Raw genomic sequence first — 25548 nt, 5'->3', positions numbered from 1 at the left:
ATAAAACACATAATAAAAATAAATAAAATAAATCACTACATGGTACAAGAAAAGTGACATCCATGATGTTCTGGGTCAATTTGACCCCCACAATTTGACCTTGACCTTAGTCTATATAACATTTGAGTGGAGTGTCCTAGAAACAAGCTGCACTGGAATGGTGCAACCTCGCCGACCACATAGATATGAGAAGGATTTCCCTATGATGTTCAGAGGCTGAGCAACACTGATCTGAATTTGAGCTGAAACTAAGTTTTGACAAATGTTGACTTATGACGTTGGATCACGGACGATCTGACGGATTTATGACTTTGACATGCATCAAACATTTGGCTCTATTTAAAGGTTGGGGCTATTAACCCAGGGAAAAGAGCATCTGAAAGAAGACATTCTCAGCAACATTTAAGGGAAACTGTGCTTTCTGTGACTGTACTTACTGTATTAACCTGGAACATAACTTGTGTGTAGCCGAATTGAACATAAGGGTAGGTTTTCCAGTATACAGTCTCGCTATTGTTATTTTACTGCTGTTCTTTAATTACTTGATAATTTTATTTCTTATCCATTTAAGAAAATCATTTTTTTAACTGCATTAGAAGAAAATGTAGGTAGAAAATGTTTATTATATTTTTTTGTCTGTACCCATTCAGGGACTGGTTCCTGATAGCAGCCTGTAGTCGGGTAATAGTTTAATGAATTATAGCATACTTTACTTGTACCATTAGGAATTGTCTTAAAGGACAGGCTCCTGTTTTATCAGTATTTTCAAGTACTAAGTAAGCATTTCACTGTGAGGTCTACACCTGTTGTATTCGGTGCATGTGACTAATAAAATTTGATTTGAAGGAGAGCATAATAGTTGACCTACAGTATACATGACCGTTGAAATTCATTTGACCTCAGTTTAATAACACCATCTTCATAACATATATTATCTATTATACATATCACATGCAAAAGCATAAAAAGCAATACATATCCTCTTCTTACGTAACCTTTTCCTGCAGTCAAACAACCTAGTGGCCTCGTTGGTAGAATGTTATTCATATTTTTTTATAATTAATAAACAGGATTTTTTTAAATGCAGAAAATCTGGTGTTTCTATGTCAAACAGTTTCGTTATATTTCAGTCTTCTGTGATGTACAGTATATAAAGTCTATTGGGATGTAAATTCAAAATTGAATACATTTCAACTCTATATCTGACATGGTACAGGTGTCTTCTTTTTTTTAAGCCCATGTGTGAGTTGTATACTTTTGTTTCAAAGTAGATTTTCTTAAGACTACCAAGTGACCCTGATTTAGCCCACTGCATTCAAAGGTTAACTCACAGTTTATACAACAGAGTCGCTGAGTCTGTCTCTCTAAATTCATTGAAGCTGTGGGTGTGTGTGTGTGTGTATATCTGTGAAGGTACATTTGTGTGTGTGTCAGGTGAGGCTGTACTGTCCCAGAGCAATGATCAGGTCCTGTAGAGGTTGTGTGTGTTCTGCTTCCAGCAGGTTGTGTTGAAGGCTGAAGTGTGTGAGGTGTATGAACAATGTGTTGAGGTGGGGGTGTAGTCCCAGAACCAGGGCCTCTCTGTAGTGACTCCAGTAGATATGAGCCAGAACACGGAACAACAGCAGAAACACCTTCTTGACCAAGAACACAAAACCTGCTGGGAACACTGACCCTGGTGATGGAAGGAGGGGAGGAGAGAAGAAATGAGATGGATAGGATGTAGAGAGGTGTTGGGGATAAGAGAGGGAAGGGAAATAGTGAGGATGCAGAGGATGATGTGTAAGGTAGTGGGGGAGAGGGAATGAAAGGGGAGAAGGGTTGAGTATTTTATTGACTGATAGATTAGTTGGTTTGTTATGTTGTAGTCATTGGTTGATGATCAGTAGGGCAGTGAATGTCTGCAGCACTTGTGTTCATTTACTGTGTGTGTGTGTGTGTGTGTGTGTGTGTGTGTGTGTGTGTGTGTGTGTGTGTGTGTGTGTGTGTGTGTGTGTGTGTGTGTGTGTGTGTGTGTGTGTGTGTGTGTGTGTGTGTGTGTGTGTGTACCTGCTCTGGTGGGGAAGACGTCTTCATCTGTCAGTAGGTCTTGGATGTAGGACATGGTATAGTCAAAGTAGAGAGGAGCGGAACACCTCAACTTCTTCCCCTGATCGTCTGTCCATATATACACTCTACACACAGACACATTGAGGGAGCAGAAGGGTGTGCCTGTATGAGTGTGAATATTAACGTACGTACGTGTGTGTGTTTGAGTGTGACTTACGTGTTATCTGGTCCGCAGGCTGTAGGACAGGTGGTAGGAGTACATAACTCAGAAAGGGCACTGGAGAACAGGTTAATATGCTTAAAGAACGCTACCGCTGGAGAGTGGGAGAGAGAAACAGTTTAGGTTATAGTAATGCAATATTGGGATTAGGGATATACCAAATTAACCCTAACTCTTATTTTAGCATAACCCTAAAGTAACCGTATCTTCATGTCCACATCCTGGTTCAATTCCAACCCTAGCTTCATGTCTACATCCCGGTTCAACCGTAACCTCAACCACAACTCTAACTCTAATCTTGGCATAACCCTAACTCACTTTATGTTTAACCCTGGTTTAACCCTAATCCTAACACTCCCAAATAGGGCTCCCATTTCTGAATTCCCAATGTCTGGTCTTGTGTGGTTTTTGTGTGTGTGAGCATGCTTACGTGTGTGTGTGTGTGTGTGTGTGTGTGTGTGTGTGTGTGTGTGTGTGTGTGTGTGTGTGTGTGTGTGTGTGTGTGTGTGTGTGTGTGTGTGTGTGTGTGTGTGTGTGTGTGTGTGTACTGACTGTTGCTGGCGAGCCACTCAGCCTGGTCCAGTCCGGGTGGCAGGGCAGTGAGGGCGGTCATGTTGGTGTGTGTGATCCTCTCAGAGATATACTGCTGCTGCAGATAGGGACGCTCCTCCAACACCAGCTCATTGTTATTATCTCCCCTAAACAATACAACACACACAGTTAAAGTGTGAGTGTGTCTCTCAGTATTTAAATGTCCATGTTTCACTGCTCCAGCTGCAGACATCAGAATGCATAGTTTGCAGTCTGGACTATATGGTTTACTATATGCACACACACAGCTGTTGCTGCAGTCTCTTCCCAGGTAGCACATAACGTTCTGAAAACCAATTAGAACCATATGTTTCTTAGAGCTTGGTGAGAGCATGGTTATCCCATGGTTATTTTGTACACAACCATCCCACAACTTTCTGGGAATTGTGCAGGATAGTTGCTTGGTTTGGAACATTCTCAGCACATTTAAGGAATTTGACCCAAAAATATTTTTTTTGTGGTATTTCATTACTTTTACCTTAAAATTCAAACATGGTTAGATTTGTCAATTTTGGTAACGTTCAAGGAACGTTCTCTAACTGGTTTGACATTGGGGAATGTTCTCAAATAGTTCAGAGAACATTAAGAAACAACGTTCTTCTGTGGGAATTTCAGTACTTCAGCATAACGTTTCCTACAGGTTTCCTCATAGTTCTATTGGTTATTGTTACATAAAACCCACACAACATTAGTAACGTTCAAAGAATGTTCTAAGAATGTTATTAAAAAATATATACATTCCGTTCTCAGTGTCAACAAAACTGTCTATTCTCTATCTTGTTCAGGTGTATTGGCCGCACTTTGAAATGGGGTCTGTTTGAATAGACTAAAATTAATAAATAAAACTTTGAATGAATATAAAAATTAAAAAGAAACACACTAGCGCCATCCCGGTGGTGCAGTGGACTAGTTCAACGGATAGAGAATACAAGATCATAAGTGCGAATCTCACTGACGCTGTGCCACAATAAAATGCCTAAGCAAATTAATTTCAATGTCCTATCTGTGTTCAAAACAGTTAACCTAAGCTAGCAGTGTCATTAAAAGTCTTATTGAAACCTTCAGTGAAAGTGTCAGGCCCTGGCCTTAGTTATCTTTTTTTCTTTATTATTTTAGCTAGGTCAGGGTGTGACATGGGGGATGTATGTGTTTTTTGTATTGTCTAGGGGTTTTGTATGTTTATGGGGCAGTGTCTAGTCTAGGTGTATGTATGTCTATGGTTGCCTAGATTGGTTCTCAATTAGAGACAGCTGTCTACAGTTGTCTCTGATTGGGAACCATATTTAGGCAGCCATATTCATTAGGTAGTTCGTGGGTGATTGTCTATGTGTAGTGTTTGTGTCAGCACTATTTGTTTATAGCGTCACGTTCGTTCGTTTGTTGTTTTGTTAGTTTGTCAAGTGTTCTTCGTTTCATTAAAAGAAGAATGCATTGTTATCACGCTGCGCCTTGGTCCTCCTCTCTTCAATGTTACGACGATCGTGACAGAAAGTAATTTAAAAATGTTCAAATAAACAATCATTTCCATTCTCAGAATGTTCATAAAACAATCTCAGAACCTCCCTGCAAACTAAAAAATGTACTCCCAGAACAAGCAACATTTTCACTCCTGGTCTCAGAATGTCTAAATAAAAAGTTGTTTTAACGGTCAGGAAACTTATGGCTTCGTTACCAGACCAGTGGGAAACCAAAAACGTTCTCTGTCACAACTTCCAAGGACCTACAGTGACCAAAAATATAAACGCATGTAAAGTGTTGGTCCCGTGTTTCATGAACTGAAATAAAAGATCCCAGAAAGGTTCCATACACACAAAAAGCTTATTTCTCTCAAATGTTGTGCACAAATTTGTTTACACCCGTTGGTGAGCTTTTCTCCTTTGCCAAGATAATCCATCCACCAGACATGTGTGGCATATCAAGAAACTGATTAAACAGATGCACCTTGTGCTGGAGACAATAATAGGCACTCTAAAATGTGCAGTTTTATCACAACACAACGACATAGATGTCTCTAGTTTTGAGGGAGGGTGCAATTGGCATGCTGACTGCAGAAATGTCCACCAGAACTGTTGGCAGATTATTTCATTTAACTACCATAAACCACCTCCAACGTCCTTTAAGAGAATTTGGCAGTATGTCCAACCGGCCTCACAACTGCAGACCACGTGTAACCACGCCAGCCCAGGACTTCCACATCCGACTTTTCCCCCTGCGGGATCATCTCAGAGCAGTCACCCTGACAGCTGATGAATCTGTTGGTTTGCACAACCGAAGAATTTCTGCACAAACTGTCAGAAACAGGGAATCTCATTTGCGTGCTTGTCGTCCTCACCAGGGTCTTGTGCTGATTGCAGTTCGGCATCATTACCGACAATGGAAATTATTGTTTTTTGAAGGTTTTTAAATAACTTCCTTAACTTTCACTGAAGATTTCAATTATACTTTTAATAACACTGCTAGCTTATGCTCACCCTTCGATAGCCACTGGCACGCTGGAGAAGTGTGCTCTTTCACGGATGAATCCCGGGTTTCAACTGCACCGGGCAGATGGCAGACAGTGTGAATGGCGTTATGTAGGCGAGCGGTCTGCTGATGTCAACATTGTGAACAGACTGCCCCATGGTGGCAGGGGTGTTATGGTATGGACAGGCATAAGCTACGGACAACGAACACAATTGTATTTTATCAATAGCAATTTCAATGCACAGAGATACCGTGTTGAGATCCGAAGGCCTATTGTTGTGCCATTCATCCGCCGCCGTCACCTCATGTTTCAGCATGATAATGCACAGCCCCATGTCGCAAGGATCTGTACACAATTCCTGGAAGCTGAAAATGTCCCAGTTCAGACATGTCACCCATTGAGCATGTTTGGGATGCTCTGGATCAACGTGTACAACAGTGTGTTCCAGTTCCTGCCAATATCCAGTCCAACATTCCACAACCAATAACCTGATCAACTCTATGCGAAGGAGATGTGTCGCGCTGCATGAGGCAGATATTGACTGGGTTTCTGATCCACACCCATACCTTTTTTTTTAAGGTATCTGTGACCAACAGATGCAGATCTGTATTCCCAGTCATGTGAAATGCATATATTAGGGTCTAATGAATTCATGTAAATTGACTGATTTCCTCATATGAACTGTAACTCAGTAAAATCTTTGAAATTGGTGCATGTTGCGTTTCAATTTTTGTTCAGTGTAAATGTGCTAGCTTGGTTATCTCCGGTGCTCATGGGTGCTAAAGCGAATTAATTATGCACCTGTGTAATGAGATTAAAGAGCTGTGTGTCTGGTCGTTACGGAAGCATCTGTTCGGCATAACAAATCAGAGTTGAGGAGGGGTGGTCTGAGGAGATGATAAAGTGAGAGGGGTAATACTTGTTATAATGCATTATAACCACAGACACATTAAATGTATTGTGATATTGGTCAATGTCTCTGTCCTAGAGAGTCTAAACCAGGGACTGGAGCCAGAGAGATTTGACTTCATGCAAAGCAGGTCCAAGTTTTACAATGTACTACACTACACTGTCAATGTTTTCCACTGACTATATCACCACACAGTCAGTGAAGTGAAAGCAACGAAAATACTTTCAACCTTGATATCTGTGTGTGTGTGTGTGTGTGTGTGTGTGTGTGTGTGTGTGTGTGTGTGTGTGTGTGACCTTGTTACACTGATAACAGACACATTCTGTTCTCTATGAGGAGTTTCAGTCCCTGCTGGGGTTGCCTTGGTGTGTGTGTCCTATTGGCAAAACAGCATGGCCTTTGTCCACAGGAGAAAGAGAGAGACAGAGAAAGCCAGCGAGAGCAAGTGAACGATGACAGAGGGAGGTTAGGGTTAAAGGGTAAGGTCAGGACAAAGTATGTAGGAATCTTCATAATTGCTTTTAAACAGCATCTGGGGATGGTACAGACAGAAGGAAGGTCACACTGGGAATCAATATAGTGAACACAGCGATCAGGCTGGTTTTACCACGCTGAGGGAACTGTCAACTAAACTTCCTCCCTAGTCTACTCTACACAATTGTCCTTTTATTTAGACTACACTCTCTACCAACCACCTGTACACACACACACACACACACACACACACACACAAATGAATCCAAAGTAGGTGGTGTGTTTATAGGTAAACAGAATCCACTGTGAACCTGCTCTCTCACTCGTGTGTGTGTGTGTTAACGTTTCACTGCACTCTGTGGACGAAGCAAACAGTAAGTCCAGCATAACTGGCTCTGTTCAAAAAGACACACAAGCCATCTATATATTCATGACATTTTTTAAAGCACACACCATCTCTTCTTAAACACTGTTTAAACCACAATCCCATCGTTCCTGCTTTTTGCCTCAGTCAAGGAATCTATATCCGTTGATGTTATCAGACAAATATGTGCCACACACACGTCCTTATAAAGAGAACATTCCTCAGTTTACCATGTCCAGCAGCCGTCTCTCTCTTTCCCAGTTCCTACTTCTCTCGCTCTATCCACCTCAGTTCAGATCTTTTGAGTTCTAACTAACTGTTCAACCTACTACCAGCCCTACTCACAAACCCAGTCTAATCTGAACTAGCATAGAACAATGAGAGAGGGAAGGGGGGAAAAGAGAGCGAGGAGATGGAGGGAATGGATAGATTGAGAGAGAGGAAGGGGAGAGATACTTACAGTTTGTTGACATCAGAGGGCTGGGGTACTATTTGTGTATCCGCAGCAGAGGGGTGACTCTGGCAGCCCCCCATGGCTGGGAGCTAAGACCTCGGAGTAGCCAGCGACAACCCTTTCCATCCGGGGCCGGGCTGTTACACACACAACATAACACACTCACACATGCTCTCACATTCACTCATACAAAACACACTAATGTAGGTACACTATACTACACACTAACACACAGACCTCCTCCAGCAAAGCTCCAAGTATGAATTATATTCCACAAGTGTAAAATCCACTGAAAAGTCCTCTGCTCCCTCCTCGTGTTAGTGTGTGTGTGTGTCTGTTCTTTGTCTGTGTCCCACGCCCCTAGACTCCTCCTCTGTGAGGTGGACAGGCAGGTTTCTCCACAAACATATTTACTGAGCCAAGAGCTCTCTACTCCTCCCCCTCCATCTCTACTCCACCCCTCCCACCATCTCCCTGCACTAGGTAGCCTCGTGGTCAGAGCGTTGGGCCAGTAACCGAAGAGTTGCTGGATCGAATCCCCGAGCTGACAAGGTAAAAATCTGTCATTCTGCCCCTGAACAAGGCAGTTAACCCACTGTTCCCTGGTAGGCCGTCATTGTAAATAATAATTTGTTCTTAACTGACTTGTCTAGTTAAATAAAGATTAATTTAAATTTAAAAAATCTCTACTCCACCCCCTCTCTCCATCTCTACTCCACCCCCTCTCTCCATCTCTACTCCACCCCCTCTCTCCATCTCTACTCCACCCCCTCTCTCCATCTCTACTCCACCCCCTCTCTCCATCTCTACTCCACCCCCTCTCTCCATCTCTACTCCACCCCCTCTCTCCATCTCTACTCCACCCCCTCCCTCCATCTCTACTCCACCCCCTCCCTCCATCTCTACTCCACCCCCTCCCTCCATCTCTACTCCACCCCCTCCCTCCATCTCTACTCCACCCCCTCCCTCCATCTCTACTCCACCCCCTCCCTCCATCTCTACTCCACCCCCTCCCTCCTCCACTCTGTGTTGGCTGCTGTATGTATAATTTAAGCGCATGGGAGCCCAGTGTTGATGGTTGACATATTTATTAGTTTGATATCTGAATTTACAGGCTAGGTTTGACAACAGTAACACACACAATTACATATACAGAAAAGGAACCGCCAGCATCAGAACCCTTTATAAAAGGCCTCCGACTACAGAGAGCACACACACGTTTGGGTCAGATGCAGTGTGTGGTGTTGTATGGGTCAGATGCAGTGTGTGATGTGGTATGGGTCAGGTGGTGTGGTATGCGTCAGATGCAGTGTGTGGTGTGGGTGGTCAGATGCAGTGTGTGGTGTGGGTGGTCAGATGCAGTGTGTGGTGTGGGTGGTCAGATGCAGTGTGTGGTGTGGGTGGTCAGATGCAGTGTGTGGTGTGGGTGGTCAGATGCAGTGTGTGGTGTGGGTGGTCAGATGCAGTGTGTGGTGTGGGTGGTCAGATGCAGTGTGTGGTGTGGGTGGTCAGATGCAGTGTGTGGTGTGGGTGGTCAGATGCAGTGTGTGGTGTGGGTGGTCAGATGCAGTGTGTGGTGTGGGTGGTCAGATGCAGTGTGTGGTATGGGTGGTCAGATGCAGTGTGTGGTATGGGTGGTCAGATGCAGTGTGTGGTATGGGTGGTCAGATGCAGTGTGTGGTATGGGTGGTCAGATGCAGTGTGTGGTATGGGTGGTCAGATGCAGTGTGTGGTATGGGTGGTCAGATGCAGTGTGTGGTATGGGTGGTCAGATGCAGTGTGTGGTATGGGTGGTCAGATGCAGTGTGTGGTATGGGTGGTCAGATGCAGTGTGTGGTGTGGTATGGGTGGTCAGATGCAGTGTGTGGTGTGGTATGGGTGGTCAGATGCAGTGTGTGGTGTGGTATGGGTGGTCAGATGCAGTGTGTGGTGTGGTATGGGTGGTCAGATGCAGTGTGTGGTGTGGTATGGGTGGTCAGATGCAGTGTGTGGTGTGGTATGGGTGGTCAGATGCAGTGTGTGGTGTGGTATGGGTGGTCAGATGCAGTGTGTGGTGTGGTATGGGTGGTCAGATGCAGTGTGTGGTGTGGTATGGGTGGTCAGATGCAGTGTGTGGTGTGGTATGGGTGGTCAGATGCAGTGTGTGGTGTGGTATGGGTGGTCAGATGCAGTGTGTGGTGTGGTATGGGTGGTCAGATGCAGTGTGTGGTGTGGTATGGGTGGTCAGATGCAGTGTGTGGTGTGGTATGGGTGGTCAGATGCAGTGTGTGGTGTGGTATGGGTGGTCAGATGCAGTGTGTGGTGTGGTATGGGTGGTCAGATGCAGTGTGTGGTGTGGTATGGGTGGTCAGATGCAGTGTGTGGTGTGGTATGGGTGGTCAGATGCAGTGTGTGGTGTGGTATGGGTGGTCAGATGCAGTGTGTGGTGTGGTATGGGTGGTCAGATGCAGTGTGTGGTGTGGTATGGGTGGTCAGATGCAGTGTGTGGTGTGGTATGGGTGGTCAGATGCAGTGTGTGGTGTGGTATGGGTGGTCAGATGCAGTGTGTGGTGTGGTATGGGTGGTCAGATGCAGTGTGTGGTGTGGTATGGGTGGTCAGATGCAGTGTGTGGTGTGGTATGGGTGGTCAGATGCAGTGTGTGGTGTGGTATGGGTGGTCAGATGCAGTGTGTGGTGTGGTATGGGTGGTCAGATGCAGTGTGTGGTGTGGTATGGGTGGTCAGATGCAGTGTGTGGTGTGGTATGGGTGGTCAGATGCAGTGTGTGGTGTGATATGGGTCAGATGCAGTGTGTGGTATTGGGGTGAAGGTATGACGCAACTCTGGTTAGCTTTATCAGACCCTGAATCAGGGTGGATCCCTCTCCCTGTCCCAAATCTAGCCAGTTTCATTAGTCTCTAGCACACTTTGGCATCACAATAGGTGGATCAAATCGTCATATCACATAAATATTATTAAGATTTTGTAATAACTTACTGATTCCTCTCTTCCTCAAACCTCTCTTCCTCAGCTGTGAGTAAAAGCCCTTGGTGGTTCTGCCCACCATCACAAAGTGCTTTAAACATAAAACCACACAACAACAGAAACTAACTTCACTAAGTCATACCTGAATGACATGCTCTAAATGAGAGAAGGGAGAGAGAGCGCTTTAGATACTGATAAGATGATATAGCATGAGGAATTGTATATGGAAAACATTTCCAATACACTAAACATATACATACATGTACCCACCCACCCACACACCCACTCAACCACACACCCACCAGGAGGAAGCATGTAGCAGGGTTTCAGGGTCTGATGCTGAGGTAAAAACCATAACACAGATGTCATTATTGCCTCATTTCAACATTATAAACACACACACACACACCAACCTGCTAAACATCCGCTTTCCGATACATCTGAATTGATACCAAAAATAGATACGTGTTTATATATATATATATATACTGTTTACATTATAATACGTTTACATTATACCACAACCTAATAAAAGGTTCAACGGTCACAATATTACATTTACACAGCTCTGTGGAGGGGTGATATGGAAGGGTGTGAGTGCTTCTGTCTGCGCAAACTCTGTGTTTGTGTGTGTGTATACACTCACGCAGTGGAGTGTGTGTATGCCTCACGCTTTGTGTGTGTCTTGTGTGTGTGAATAATCATGCTGTGTGTGACGTCACACAGGTGTGCTTTCATCACATCCACAGAACTGCTCTTTTAACCTGAGAATATATATTCCAAATCTCCCACACATACACACAAAGAGAAAGAACAGACGGAATCAATATTTTCACTACCTGTAATAGTCCACACAGAGAGAAAGACAGTGGAGGATTTTCATAATCAGGCTGGATTTTCTATGCTGAAATGATTGAGTCAAATAAATAAAAACTAGGAACACACTTTGTCTTTGAAGATCTTACAGTCAGTACTGACTACTCCTTCCCCTGCTCCCCAGGCCTCAGACTTTACTCTGCGCTGATGATGTGACTACAGCGGGAATGGAGCGTCTTCTCAACTTAAAGTGTAAAAAAATCCGGCTGAGTCAAGAACTAACAACACTACATAAAGCTGGATCTCACACACACGTCGCAGTGTGGTGATAGGTGTGTAGGAGAGACTACAGCAGAAGGGCAGGGACAAACATCACATGAATCTGTTTATAAACTGTTGTGTTTAGGAGCTGTGGTTTGGCTTCCGGAATGGCTTTCTCTTCTGCTTTCTGACTCTCTCAGCCACCGTAGATGTCCTAGACACAGACCTATGACAGGGCAGCACTCCTCACGATACAAGACGTTGCATGGCATGGAGTGTTGTTGGGAAGTGGAGTGTGTTAGAGTTTGCTAGGGAATGGAGTGTGTATGTGTGTGTCATTTTACCGTAGTACTAGGCCGGTCCGTTTGCCAAGGATGGTGTGTCTCTGTGGGGAGAGTGGAGGTGATGGTGTCAGTGAAGAAGCAGGTACACAAGACAGAGACACAGATACACACTTACTTTGTGACGGTGGCAGGCCGAATTTTGAGGGGAGCAGCGGTGGCATTGAGAGGGTCTCCTCCACCCATCACCCTCTCTTTCTCCTTCATCTTTTCTTTCTCTCTCATGTCAGCCTCACTGTAAGAGTAGAAAGACATAAGTAATAACATATTGGCTGTGTCTCAAATCACACCCTCTTCCCTGTATAGGGCACTATTATTGGCCAGATCCCTACAGTGCATTCTGAAAGTATTCAGACCCTTTGACTTTTCCACATTTTGTTATGTTACAGCCTTATTCTAAAATGTATTCAATTGTTTTCCCCCCTCAATCTACACACAATACCCTATAATGACAGAGGAAAAACGTTATTTAAAAAAAAGAAAAAAATACATTTTTGCAAATTTATAAAAATCTTGGGTATGACGCTACAAGCTTGGCACACCTGTATTTGGGGAGTATCTCTGATTCTTCCCTGAAGATCCTCTCAAGCACTGTCAGGTTGGATGGGGAGCATCACTGCACAGCTATTTCCAGGTCTCTCCAGAGATGTTCGCTCGGGTTAAATTTCGAGCTCTGGCTGGGCCACTCAACGACATTCAGAGACTTGTCCCGAAGCCCCTACTGCGTTGTCTTGGCTTTGTGTTTAGTGTCGTTGTCCTGTTGGAAGGCGAACCTTCGCCCCAGTCTGAGTTGCTGAAAGCTCTGGAGCAGGTTTTCATCAAGGATCTCTGTACTTTGCTCCGTTCATCTTTGCCTCGATCCTGACTAGTCTCCCAGTCTTTGCAACTGAAAAAAGAATCTTGTTTCTCATGGTCTGAGTCTTTAGGTGCCTTTTAGAAAACACAAACAGGTTGTCATGTGCCTAGCCACTCTACCTTAATAGCCTGATTGGTGGAGTGCTGCAGAGTAAGTTGTCCTCCTGGAAGGTTCTCCCATCTCCACAGAGGAACTCCGGAGCTCTGTCAGAGTGACCATCGGGTTCTTGGTCCCCTCCCTGACCAAGGCCCTTCTCCCCCGATTGCTCAGTTTGGCCGGGCGGCCAGCTCTAGGAAGAGTCTTGCTGGTTCCAATCTTCTTCCATTTAGGAATAATGGAGGCCACTGTGTTCTTGGGGACCTTTAATGCTGCAGAAATATTTTGGTACACTTTCCCAGATCTGTGCCTCGACACAATCCCGTCTCTGAGCTCTACAGACAATTCCTTCGACTTCATGGCTTGGTTTTTGCTCTGACATGCACTGTCAACTGTGGGACCTTATATAGACAGATGTGTGCCTTTCCAAAATCATGTCCAATCAATTGAATTTACCACAGGTGGACTCCAAGTTGTAGAAACATCTCAAGGATGATAGATGGAAACAGGATGTACCTGAGCTCAATTTCAAGTCTCATAGCAAAGGGTCTGAATATTAATGTAAATAAGGTATTTCTAAAAACCTGTTTTTGCCTTGTCATTACGGGGTATTGTGTGTAGATGGATTAAATAAACAATTTCTTCATCAATTTTAGAATAAGGCTGTAACGTAACAAAATGTGGAAAGTGAAGGGGTCTGAATACTTTTCGAATGCACTGTATGTGGCAGCCCTATGTGGTTCTGACCAAAAGTAGTGCACTATATAGGATTTGAGCGCTTTTGGATTTGCCTCTAGTAGACCCATCAGAACTCAGCATAGACCTAGAGTAGAGAGGCATAGTCATAAGGTCAGAGAGGAATGTAGGGATGCCCAGCCAAAGGTCAGAGGTCAAAAACATACAGTTAGTTATCATGCAGCTGACACAAAGCTCAATGTCTTGCAGCAGAATTGAAGTCAATTCACTGCTAATAGGGTGGCAGGTAGCCTAGCGATTTGAGCGTTGAGCCAGTAACCGAAAGGTCGCTGGTTCGAATACCTGAGCCAACAAGGTGAAAAATCTGTTGATGTTCCCTTAAGCAAGGCATTTAACCCTAATTTGCTCCAGGGGCGCGGTACTACTATGCCCAACACTTTAAAACAATACATTTCACCTATCTGGTATATGCGACAATAAAAACCTGTCTTTTTTTTGTTAGCAGATGTCATCTGTGGCTATGTTTCCATTGGGTTTTGCTCTGCAAAGTGTTATACACTCTGTAACACTCCCAAGCCAATACAACTCCAAAGGCAACACACTCAATGGCTAGAGACCTCATACACTACATACCCTCTGACTGCAGGATGAAACACTCTGGAGAGGAGGAGAGGAAATTCAGAAGTGCAGGAGAGAAGATGGAAGGGAATGTGGGAGTGGAGGGAAGAGAAGAGGAGTGGAAGAGGGCAAGACAAGAAATTAGGAGAAGAGGAGGGAGGACAGATTTGGAAAGTGGGAGGGAGGGAAGGAGAGAGGAAAAGAGAGAAGGTAAGATGAGAGGAGTGGTGTGGTGAGGACACTGGACAGTAAGGCAGGGAAAGGAATATACTGCACGACTGAGAAGAGAATGTGTGTGTGTGTGTACCTGGTGAAGACAGCTCTCTCGTTCTTGGCGTCCATCCTAAGTCTGATGGTCTCCCGTCCGGCGGTTGTGACAACGGTCTCTGTAGTAACAATTTCCTTGGATACCGTCTCCATAGTAACAGATTCAGTCTTGTCCTCTTCATCACTTTCTGAGCCTCCTGATGAAGAGCTGTCTGATGCTACCAGGGGAGCCTTCCTCGCCACACACACACTCCACACACAAGCTGCAGAGAAAACACACACACACGTTTATTTCACACACACACACACACACACACACACACACACACACACACACACACACACACTTTGCAAATTGAACACACACGGTTACACACGCCATGCAGGGAGAACACACACAGACTTACAGTTCTTGTCCTGGCTGGGTTTTGTTTTGTCTAACCCACAGATCTCTGAGTCTACTGGAGAAGTGCACCTCGGACCTGTTTCTGAACTGAATACACACACACACACACACGAATATAAACTTATACATGAGCAGCAGAATGTTCATAAAGACAGACTGAAATGTGGCTACACTCACCAGCAGAAGGGCTGAAAGTCAGTGAACTTGGCCCAGCCCTTCTCTGCAGTTATGGGTTGGGGGGCGGGGCTGCCCCATGCATCCACGCCCACTTCTGACTTGGGGGCAGGGCTGTCCCATGAGTCTACGCCCACTTCGGACTTGGGGGTGGGGCTACCCCATGGGTCTATGCCCACCCCTGATTTAGAGGTGGGGCTACCCCATGGGTCTACGCCCACTCCAGGTGTGGGGGCAGGGCTACCCCATGGGTCTACGCCCACTCCAGACTTGGGGGTGGGGTTAGCCCATGGATCCACACCCACTCCAGGAGAGGGGTCCTTAGAGTTCACCTCCCCGAAACTAGCCGCCCAGCCAGGGCCTGAGGAATAAATGTAACTCAGAGCTGAGGACCAGACACACACAAACAAAACAAGAAGAACCAGAAACATACGCATCGACTACCACAGCAACAAACAACTAAAGAAAGTGATAAACACATACAACCACAAAAACACCCCATGAACAAAAACACATTGAATACCCACACACAAGCAGACCTGTGTTCAAATAGTCATCCTTACTCTGTGCAGTCTCAGTCTGGCTGATGTTCTCAGTCTGGCTGATGTTCTCAGTCTGGCTGATGTTCTCAGTCTGGCTGATGTTCTCAGTCTGGCTGATGTTCTCAGTCTGGCTGATGTTCTCAGTCTGGCTGATGTTCTTGCTGTGTTTCGTCTGACCTGTGACCTCACTAGGCACCTCCCACTCCTCTGTTTCAGAACCTGTTGAGCTATCAGCAGTATCGCTCACCCCATCACTCTGAGCCGCTCCAACAGACGTCCGCGACCCCCCAAACCTGAGAGAGCAAGACAGAGAGTGTTGTATGTGTACCTGGTCCCGTGTGTGTCGTATTCTGGTCCTGGACCAGGTGTGTCGTATTCTGGTCCTGGTGTGCCGTATTCTGGACCTGGTGTGCCGTATTCTGGACCTGGTGTGTCGTATTCTGGACCTGGTGTGTCGTATTCTGGTCCTGGTGTGTCGTATTCTGGTCCTGGTGTGTCGTATTCTGGACCTGGTGTGTCGTATTCTGGACCTGGTGTGTCGTATTCTGGACCTGGTGTGTCGTATTCTGGACCTGGTGTGTCGTATTCTGGACCTGGTGTGTCGTATTCTGGTCCTGGTGTGTCGTATTCTGGTCCTGGTGTGTCGTATTCTGGACCTGGTGTGTCGTATTCTGGACCTGGTGTGTCGTATTCTGGACCTGGTGTGTCGTATTCTGGACCTGGTGTGTCGTATTCTGGACCTGGTGTGTCGTATTCTGGACCTGGTGTGTCGTATTCTGGACCTGGTGTGTCGTATTCTGGACCTGGTGTGTCGTATTCTGGACCTGGTGTGTCGTATTCTGGTCCTGGTGTGCCGTATTCTGGACCTGGTGTGTCGTATTCTGGTCCTGGTGTGTCGTATTCTGGACCTGGTGTGTCGTATTCTGGACCTGGACCAGGTGTGTCGTATTCTGTTCCTGGTGTGTCGTATTGTTAATCTAAGTGTGTGAATGTGTGTGTGTTTGTATACCTGGTCCTAGACTTGGTGTGTGTAGTGTAGTTAATCTCTCTCTCCTCCCAGATATCTTCCTCTTCGTTGTCATCAAACGACTGGATCTTCTCCTTAGTGCAGGCCTCAAATGCTGCAGTCTTAGCCTGCACATGCATGCACACACACCACAATGTATGCGTATAGATCCCTGCACAACTGTACTCGTTGACCAGTCTACGTAATGACTCAGACAGTGAATTTAAAATGGAAGCTCCTAGGAGAGAGGCTATGGACTCTGTCACTCACAGTGTCCTCTGTGTCCACGTTGAAGTTAATCTCTGCGATCCGGTCAAAGGTGGCACTGCCGCACACAACATACACACAATCAGGTCAGAACCACTTAGAGGACTTACTTGATGCTGTGTGTGTGTGTGTGTGTGTGTGTGTGTGTGTGTGTGTGTGTGTGTGTGTGTGTGTGTGTGTGTGTGTGTGTGTGTGTGTGTGTGTGTGTGTGTGTGTGTGTGTCTTACTTGATGTTGTCGCCGTGTTCTGAGAACTCGTCGTCATTGAAGCCGAACTGATCCACAAAGTTAGCAGTGATCTGCTGGATCTGGTAGTCTGAGAATGTCTGAAAGACAGCAGACATTGAAAACAGAACTGGATTATGGTAACTACCATGACAGAGTAGGAGCAGTAGATGACTATCTGGAAATACATGTAAATACATGCGTGTGTGTCTACCTGTTGCAGTGACAACTCTTTGGGGAAGGGACTCTGTCTGTCATCGTCTTCACTGGAGGAGCGCAGGTTGTGAGACACCTGGAACACACAAGGCCAGGGGTTTTACTTGTGTATGTATGTGTGTGTGTATGTGTGTGTGTGTATGTATGTATGTGTGTATACCAGGTCTACAGTGTTCTTCCTGTTGATCTCTGTCAGGGCCTGGTCTACAAAGATCTCCCAGCGCCCCTTGCAATCCACAAGCAGCTCTGCAACACACAGTCACAGTAAAGACAGCTTCACACACAGACAGTTATTCTACAATAGGTTTGTTGTGTCCCTAAGTAATCCACACAGTCCTACCTGTAATAAGGCTGCTGATCTGGCTGTGTAGTGGTCCTTTCTCCATGCTACAGACTACAGTGTTGGCGATCCTAGTCAGGTGACCCATGTAGCCTCTCCTCATGCCCCCCTCCGCCCTGAGAACATACACGTTCGTGCCAATATGTAACACACACAATTATATTTATGAACGTTAACACACTATACTAGTGATACACCAATCACAGATGACAAAACAGGTTCAAAAACAGCTGAATTGCTATCTGTTTAACAGTTTTAAGTATCTTACTGCATCTTATCATTCTCCTCCCAGGCCTCCAATATCCTCTGAAACAGACGACAGTCCTGAAACAACTACAGATGGAGAGAGAGAGAGAATGTTACTGAGACACACAGGCAGGCAGAGACAGAGAGAGACAGAGACAGACAGACACGTACATGGGTCACCAGTGGGTTGTGTGTGGAGATGTCGGGAGGAACAGAGGGCAGTGGGAGTGTGGGGCCAGGCGAGTCCTGCTTCTCCTGGGGCTCCTGCTGAAGCCTGGGATTTTCCTGGGTAACCAGGGGTCTCTGCTCCTGTGCAGAGTGGCTGAGGATGGCTGCCACACACAGCTCCACTTGGAAGTGCAGGAAGTTGTTCCAGGTGTACTTAAAGAACAGGTCCTGCAACACACAACAAAAACAGGTTAACGGATAAAAGAGGTAAAGGTGTATACAAACCAGGACATGGTGTGTGTGTGTGTGTGTGTGTGTGTACTGACCAGTAGAATGTTTATGGTGTTGAGTCTGCAGAGCTCCAGTGTGACGGTGTTGTTATAAATGGTGTTGTTACAACAGATGTAATAACTGGTGTTTGTGGTCTGTAGCAGAGAGGCCATCAGCCTGGCCACATGGAGACGACAGTTACCCAGTGGCACCTCCAACACACCTAGACTGGTAAGCATGGGGGTCACCTACAAACACACGACATTGAGTTTTATGATGTGTTGAATAGTTGACATTACAGCTCTGACACTATACATGGCATAACAGTGCAAGACTGTATGGGTGACTAAGTCAGAGACTACAGGATGTGTGTATGTTGAAGGTGTGTGTTTGCGTGCGTGTGCAAGTTTACCCTGGGCGGATCCAGCAGTAGTTGGTGGTAGTGTGTGAGGTGGGGTTGGATGGCCTGCAGGATGCTACTGTTGACACACCTCTCATGTCCCTGAACACACACATCCAACATACCCTCTACCCTGGAACACACACACACAGGTAAGATAAGTATCTTTAGATAAGCATCTAGATCAGTCACAACTTTCCCATTTACTTTCCCATTGGATAAACTCTGAAAATAAGGTCTGTGGTAAACACAGGTTTAAAGGGTAGGAAGCATGAGTTTTTGCTCGCCAATGTAACAACACGGTGTGGTCAAAGACTTAGTAACTTAGTTGTAGTCACGATCTGGTTAGCTATAAGTACAAACATGGTTTTGTTTTTGGGTCATTACATATTTAATACATTATTTCCGGATATCTTCTAAACAACCCACAATGCACTATTTCTCAACGTCACATGGAAAATCTATTCTGTGCTGCCTAGTTCGTATGCTAGCTCGGCAGCTAGCTCAAGCTGGCTAACGTTAGCCACTAGCTATGCTAGCACGTAATTACATTCCAGACCAAGTGTTGGCGGTGGTGAGCTACAATCCACTGATCAAGAGGTGTGATATACAAATGGGGCACCTGCGGCATCCCCGTGCTCTTTACGAACTTTGTGGCGGTTATCTAGTGGGAACCCATTAGCATGGCAGGCTCTGGTGCCTTCTTGCCGTAGGCTCAAAACAAAATAGAAAAATCATACCTGCTTGCTCTAATTGTGTAGTATCCGTTCTTTAATCTGTTCTCCTGTTTGTTTTGTCAACTATTCAGCATGTTCTCTGTGAAGTAGGCTACGAGAGTTTTGTAACTTTTCCCCACCTTGGTTTAGTGCTATCACGCTAGTTGACTGACTTCTGGAATCTATCTATTTTATATTTTTCTCACTATATACCTATTGGATTTCCCTGACTCTCCCTCGGCCCAGCGAAACGCCCACCTACACCTCGCTTTGGTAGCCAAATCAGCTTGCACTCTGAAAAGTTTTACCATGGGATGGGCCAAACACTTCAATCTGTAGATCTCTTTGCTTTTAATCTGCGGTTATGTTTAAATTGTGTTAGGCGTGGTTGGCTATGCTAGTTGGCTAAATAGCTAACATTAGCTGGCTGGCTAGCTTGCTGGCTAAGTTAACTGCATATAGCTAACATTCTTTGAAAACTGGTTAGATGGCTTTATGCATTTCCAAAACTTAAATGTACTTTAATGTAGCTGTACGCTAGGTATTGATAACAACTGGCTGACTATTGCAGTGCTAATGTAACGATAGCAGGCTGGTAGGGCAAACGTTAGTAAACTATTAGGGCTAAAGTTAGCAAGCTAGTTGGCTAGCAACCTTGCAAGTTGATTGGTAACAATTAATTAATTAAGTATCTGCTTGTAAATTGGCAGAAAATTACATTCAATCCAGTAGTCATGAGTGCAAATTATTTGAAGTTATTTCTGTTGGAGTTTACATTATAGGGAATAGACTGGCTTGCCGGGTCCTCCATAACAGGCTGACTACACCGCGAGCGTTGCAAAAATAAATGTAGAAATCGATATTATTCAATTATTGCACCCACACTGCTTGCGCGCCAACGAGCGTCTGCGTTACCAAGGGCTAAAATAGAAGTCAGTTCTATTTGTGATGCAGATTGCGCTGCTAGTCCTGCCTCTCCCATCTCCTCATTGGTTTACAGAAGCAGGTACCCACGTGCCATCTCCTCATTGGTTATACCCACGTGGGTGACTGAAAGACGAACGAGGTCAGTGGCGGTAATGCACCTAATTTATGAAAGTTGCCATTCGCAATATAAAGTCAAGAGAAGAAAAAGCCTAGAAGGAGGAGAGATGACTAGAAACGATTTGGTTGACCGTTTTATGTGTGGTTTAATTGTCGGAGTAGAGGACCTTGTGCATTTCAGGTAAAATAACAACTCAATGTTTATATTCCAGGACAAATTAGGCAGCAACAGCAAGCTAGCTAAATAGGACAAATTAGCTAGCAAGTGCAAGCTAGCTAGCTAAATTGCCATAAATGTTTAATGCTTTTCGACCTGTCCCCAAATTAATGTAATTGGTTCAGAGTTTGTTGTGATATTTTAACCTGCGTGTCGTGATCGTGTTTGGTGTGGAGGGACAAAATACATTTATGCACGATGGCGCATGATTCGATTTGGGTTCCGTGTAATACATCACATCCCCAGAAAACATTTTCCATCATGACTTCGGCAATCTTTGGAATTCTGATAGTTTTTTTTTAAATTTTGAAGCATTTATGTCATCAAAACAAGTATGTAAAGGCTTCATAAGGCTCATTTTAACGGACTGATATTATCTCATAGAACAAAACGTATACGATTTCCTAAGCCTGGGTTAACTCAGACCTTACTTTCTGCATATATCCCAAAACCCCATTAATTTCCCCCATGGGAATGAACCAGAAACAGCGGTAGAAGATGCTAACTCATTTCCCTTTTTTAGGACTGCAAGCTGGCGAGCACCAGACTTTTTAAGTATGCAAGAATAGAACACCCACCCTGGCCTCCTGATTTCCAGTAAGGTTAGAAGGATTTGAGTTCCACAGATGATACAGCTCTCTGTCCTCTCTCCCACAAACATGTTGTCTAGCAGCTGACCCACACACTCCTGCCTGCAGGAACACACAGGGCAGAGGATATTACAGGTGTGTGTGTGTGTGTGTGTGTGTGTGTGTGTGTGTGTGTGTGTGTGTGTGTGTGTGTGTGTGTGTAAGTGTGACTTACGACTCCAGCACGGCAAGCAGAGGGTCAGCCTCAGAGTTCTCTTGGAGTTGATTGGCCTGGTCTCTGCTCAGACGGATGATGTCACACACAGTCTGGGATGCATTTGACTGTTTCTGAAACACACACACGGCTGGAGTTACCCCGCTGACAGCACTCTCTAGTCATCAGTAGAGTGTGTGTGTGTGTCGGTCTTACCTCCTCATCTTTCCCAGGGTGGATGAGCTCTATAAGCCTCTGGACCAGCTGCTCTTCATTTAACCACTGCAGAGGGAACACAAACACACACTATTACATACTTTACCACACACTGAGGATGTGTGTGTGTGTGTGTATGTGTCATACGTTGAGTGTGTCCTGTCTGAGAGGAGCAGGCTCTACACAGCTGATGAGGCGTAGCAGGAGGTCCATCATGGCTGATGTGTTGATGTGATTCAGGACCAGACCCAGGAAACCCTCCTTTCCACGCAGAAAGGAGATGACCTACAGAGACCACAACACAACCACCTGTTAACCAGATCATCTAAAGACCAAAATAAATGACCATACAACAATATAGGCTACAACAACATCATACAACAAAATGATTACAACCAATATTATCTACCCAAGTAGGGCCCTATAAAATCTGTTTTATTTTTGACTCATTCAGTTTAGTTTTTCCGAGGTTTCCATTTTTCCCTCTCAAAATCAAACTTTTTATAGAAAAACAACAAAATCGGATGTTCTAAGTCCATAACGATGCTTAAAACACATCAGGAGACCACTCTGGGTCAGTTGTGGGACAATAGTTCCCAAAATCATATAACCTGTAGGACTAGGCTACATACCAGTCAAAAGTTTGGACACAACTACTCATTCAAGGGTTTTTATTTATTTTTACACTGTACAATAATAGTTAAGACATCAAAACTATGAAATAACACAAATGGAATCATGTAGTAACCAAAAAAAGTATTAAACAAATCAAAATATATTTTCAAGTAGCCATCCTTGCTTTGATGACAACTTTGCCAAGAGTGTGCAAAGCTGTCATCAAGGCAAAGGGTGGCTACTTTGAAGAATCTCAAATATAATTTGATTTGTTTAACACTTTTTTGGTTACTACATGATTCCATTTGTGTTATTTCATATGTCTTTTGATGTCTTCACTATTAATCTACAATGTAGAAAATAATACAAATAAAGAAAAACACTGGAATGAGTAGGTGTGTCCAAACTTTTCACTGGTACTATATAGATATAAAAAAAATGTTAAGCAATGATGAATAAGTTTTATTTCGCAATAGGATTTTTTTCTTCTCCCGGGCAATTGGACGGTACCAATTTATCGGCTTATCAATAAAAAATAAAAAATGTTTTACGGCCAGTAGCCGGCTAACGGAAGTCCTGGTGCGCGCACACACACACACACGCCATTTCAGAAAGTTGCCGGAAAATACGAATAACTGATGCATTTTCTAATAAGATCAATACATTTAGTTGATTTCCTACTAAGTGCAATACACTTTGAATATTTTTGAATTCTGTTTTAATGTCTGGATTCCGTGCGCATTTTCCACAACACAGATTTTATAGGGCTCTACAGTAGAGAGGAAACCTTCCTTCTTCTGCAGAAAATGAATCACCGCCACAATGAAACTACAACACAACCAGAATAAAATGATCAACTGTGTGAGAGTTGGTGTTACTGTACCTGTTCGGTCTTGCGTGTGATGAGGTTTCCGATGGTCTTGCTGAAGAAGGACGCAAGAAGGGGGTTGAGGGGAGGGGGCTGCTCCAGGAAAGAGTACAGGGTATCCAGCAGGGGCTTCTCTCCACCGAGCTTATCATTTATCACCCCCACATCACTCGTCAGCAGCTCACACGCTATGTTAGGGTGCCTGGAACACACACACACACTCAGCATAGTATCCCACTGACTGACTGACTGACAGTGTGTGTCTCTCTACTCCTCTTGGCCCCCAAAGTTTTCTGAGCAAAAATAATAACTAATAGATTTTTTAATTGTTGGACATAAGACTAAAAACACCAGGAAATCACCTCCAAGTGATTTAATTTTGGAAATCAGTTCTCAAGTATTCCCACGCATAATAGAGAGATGTGATCATATACAAAAGTAAGCAAGGTTTGAAATGATTATGTTTTAGTCAAATGTTATCTCTGTTTGGGCTTCTTGCGGTCAATTTGCCATCTATAAATTATTTGTAATTATGTTCCTGCCCCCCAACCACCCGCTCGAGAAACAATTCGGCCCGTGGCTGAATCTAGTTGATGATCCCTAGTCCACTCACTTAAAACGTCTTGTTTCTTCCAGGCCAGCAGGGGGCTCTGTGGTGATGAGGTGCAGCAGCTCCTGCATGCAGGTGTCCTGGGACAGGAAGACAAGCAGCCTTGGGCCCAGAGAGGAGTGAAGAGACACTCATTAGCATGACACCATTTCCTATTCAAAATGCTCAAACTAATGCTAATAAACAGTGTGCTTTCTATGGCAGATGTTAATGCTGAAGGATAACCTGCGGTTCTGGGCCTTGCACTCCTGCAGTACGTCCTCCTCCTCCATGAGCTCAGTGAGCGTGACATCATCCTTCTCCAGCAGGGCCTCCAGCTGGGATGCCATGTGCAGGTCAAACTTCCAGAACATGGCTGCAGCTGCAAGGAGAAAGAGTGAATAGAAAGTCATCCTCGCCAACTGTGTATCAAAGGTTTTGCAACTTTACATTTCCTGCTCGGTCTGGAGTGTGAGAGGTTCGTTCCCCACGGTCTTACTCAAGAAGGATGGGAGGAGGGGGCTTGAATTGGGGGGGGGGGGGGGGGGGGGGGGGTAATGTGTAATGTGTGTCCTTGGTCAGACCTCTTCAGTCATTTGTCTCAAAGACCCAGGAAGGAATGGTCATCTGCATGGACGATTACACACAGCCAGACATCCCCCCCCCCCTCAGTTTACAGAGGAAGCACTTTAAACCTTTGGTGAAATAGATATAGGTTAGATTGCACCTTTAAGTGCGAATGTGTGTGAGTGTTTACCTAATTAATGTGTGTCCTTGGTCAGACCTCTTCAGTCATTTGTCTCATAGACCCAGGAAGGAATGGTCATCTGCATGGACGATTACACACACACCATTGGCGCACACACACTGATAAACGGTCTGCAACCCGAAAAAGTGATAAAAAGGGAGACAGAATCAGTGTGTTCCAGCACATACACACATCTCTGACTCTCCTAATCTTCAAGATTAGGAAACTGTGCTGCGTAGCAAGGTGGCTAGCTAGCTGCCAATGACTGTCAAATATGTCTGACCATATTAGCTAGTAGGATGTTGTTAGCTAGATAGCTAATTAGACTGCGTATATAGTTAGCCAGGCTGATTATTGCAATCTTGCTATGGCACAGCTACGACAAGCACCTACCTTGTCATTTAGCTCCAGGGCGTCAGTGTCAGTCTGCTATAGTAGCTAGTTGAGCAGTTTGTTTATATTCCAAGCCAGTCAACTGGAGCTGCACGCCCCATCAACCAAATATGTCAGTAATCTGGCGAGTGTTTCTTTGACAGCTCACAAGAGGCTGCCGGACCCTTCCACCCGTGTATAGTACAATCAATCCCAGCGCCAGTAAATTAATTGTCGCTTTTACCCTCAAGATTGCAGCAAGACAGACAAGGATGCTGTCATATTTTTTTTAATCAAAATGGCGGACACTGTTACGGGAACGCGCAAAAGTAAAAGGTAGCTACGGGCACTTGTGATTTATCGTTGTGGTAAAGAGTAGAGATTGTGCTGACTATTACAATTCACAAAAATATGGGTGGCACCATTAAACCATAGCTTTCACACTGCTATATGTATGCCCCCGCCCTAACGGATTATTGTTAATAGGAGATTAGTAAAAATGATAACTGGGTCACACAGTCAGGAGGATACTTCCAAAATTGACAAGCAGACGTTATCCAAAGCTGTAACTGTTAGCCTAGAGATAATGTTATACAGATACATATGTATGTTTGTAGCTAACGGTACGTCATGACTCTCATCATCTCTGCTATCTCTCTGGAGCATATCAGCTGACTGACA

General features: G+C 44.7%; 2 protein-coding genes across 6 annotated transcripts; both read right to left on the bottom strand.

Annotated features, from left to right (window-relative positions):
• Positions 1–888: 888 nt before the first annotated feature.
• LOC129866987 (MOB kinase activator 2) lies at positions 889–7901 on the bottom strand. 2 transcript variants are annotated; one of them, XM_055940065.1, is made up of 6 exons: positions 7764–7901; positions 7533–7663; positions 2822–2967; positions 2267–2363; positions 2050–2174; positions 889–1675 (listed from the first exon to the last, which is right to left on the bottom strand). In XM_055940065.1, exons 2-6 carry the CDS (start codon positions 7604–7606, stop codon positions 1431–1433), a joined length of 687 nt encoding a protein of 228 aa, XP_055796040.1. In that variant the 5' UTR covers positions 7607–7663; positions 7764–7901; the 3' UTR covers positions 889–1430. The 2 variants fall into 2 exon arrangements, with proteins under 2 accessions (XP_055796040.1, XP_055796039.1); XM_055940064.1 differs by having other exon boundaries at positions 7533–7901.
• Positions 7902–8597: 696 nt separating this feature from the next.
• LOC129866974 (serine/threonine-protein phosphatase 6 regulatory subunit 2-like) lies at positions 8598–25170 on the bottom strand. 4 transcript variants are annotated; one of them, XM_055940034.1, is made up of 26 exons: positions 24889–25170; positions 24505–24626; positions 23994–24129; positions 23772–23870; positions 23174–23360; positions 21823–21960; positions 21676–21741; positions 21481–21593; positions 21255–21368; positions 18712–18832; positions 18356–18547; positions 18033–18257; positions 17884–17948; positions 17616–17731; positions 17436–17521; positions 17274–17351; positions 17063–17160; positions 16839–16893; positions 16572–16696; positions 15584–15855; positions 15024–15381; positions 14848–14933; positions 14481–14703; positions 14189–14212; positions 12026–12142; positions 8598–11951 (listed from the first exon to the last, which is right to left on the bottom strand). In XM_055940034.1, the coding sequence occupies exons 3-26, from the start codon at positions 24119–24121 to the stop codon at positions 11918–11920; spliced, it is 3120 nt and encodes a 1039-aa protein (XP_055796009.1). In that variant the 5' UTR covers positions 24122–24129; positions 24505–24626; positions 24889–25170; the 3' UTR covers positions 8598–11917. The 4 variants fall into 4 exon arrangements, with proteins under 4 accessions (XP_055796009.1, XP_055796010.1, XP_055796007.1 ...); XM_055940035.1 differs by having other exon boundaries at positions 24505–24574; XM_055940032.1 differs by lacking the exons at positions 24505–24626; positions 24889–25170 and having other exon boundaries at positions 23994–24175.
• Between the last annotated feature and the right edge of the window lie 378 nt (positions 25171–25548).

This window comes from Salvelinus fontinalis, chromosome 12, assembly GCF_029448725.1.
Source record: "Salvelinus fontinalis isolate EN_2023a chromosome 12, ASM2944872v1, whole genome shotgun sequence".
NCBI lineage: Eukaryota > Metazoa > Chordata > Actinopteri > Salmoniformes > Salmonidae > Salvelinus > Salvelinus fontinalis.
The sequence above is the reverse complement of the archived record's forward strand: the minus strand, read 5'-3'. Positions and strand labels throughout refer to the sequence as shown.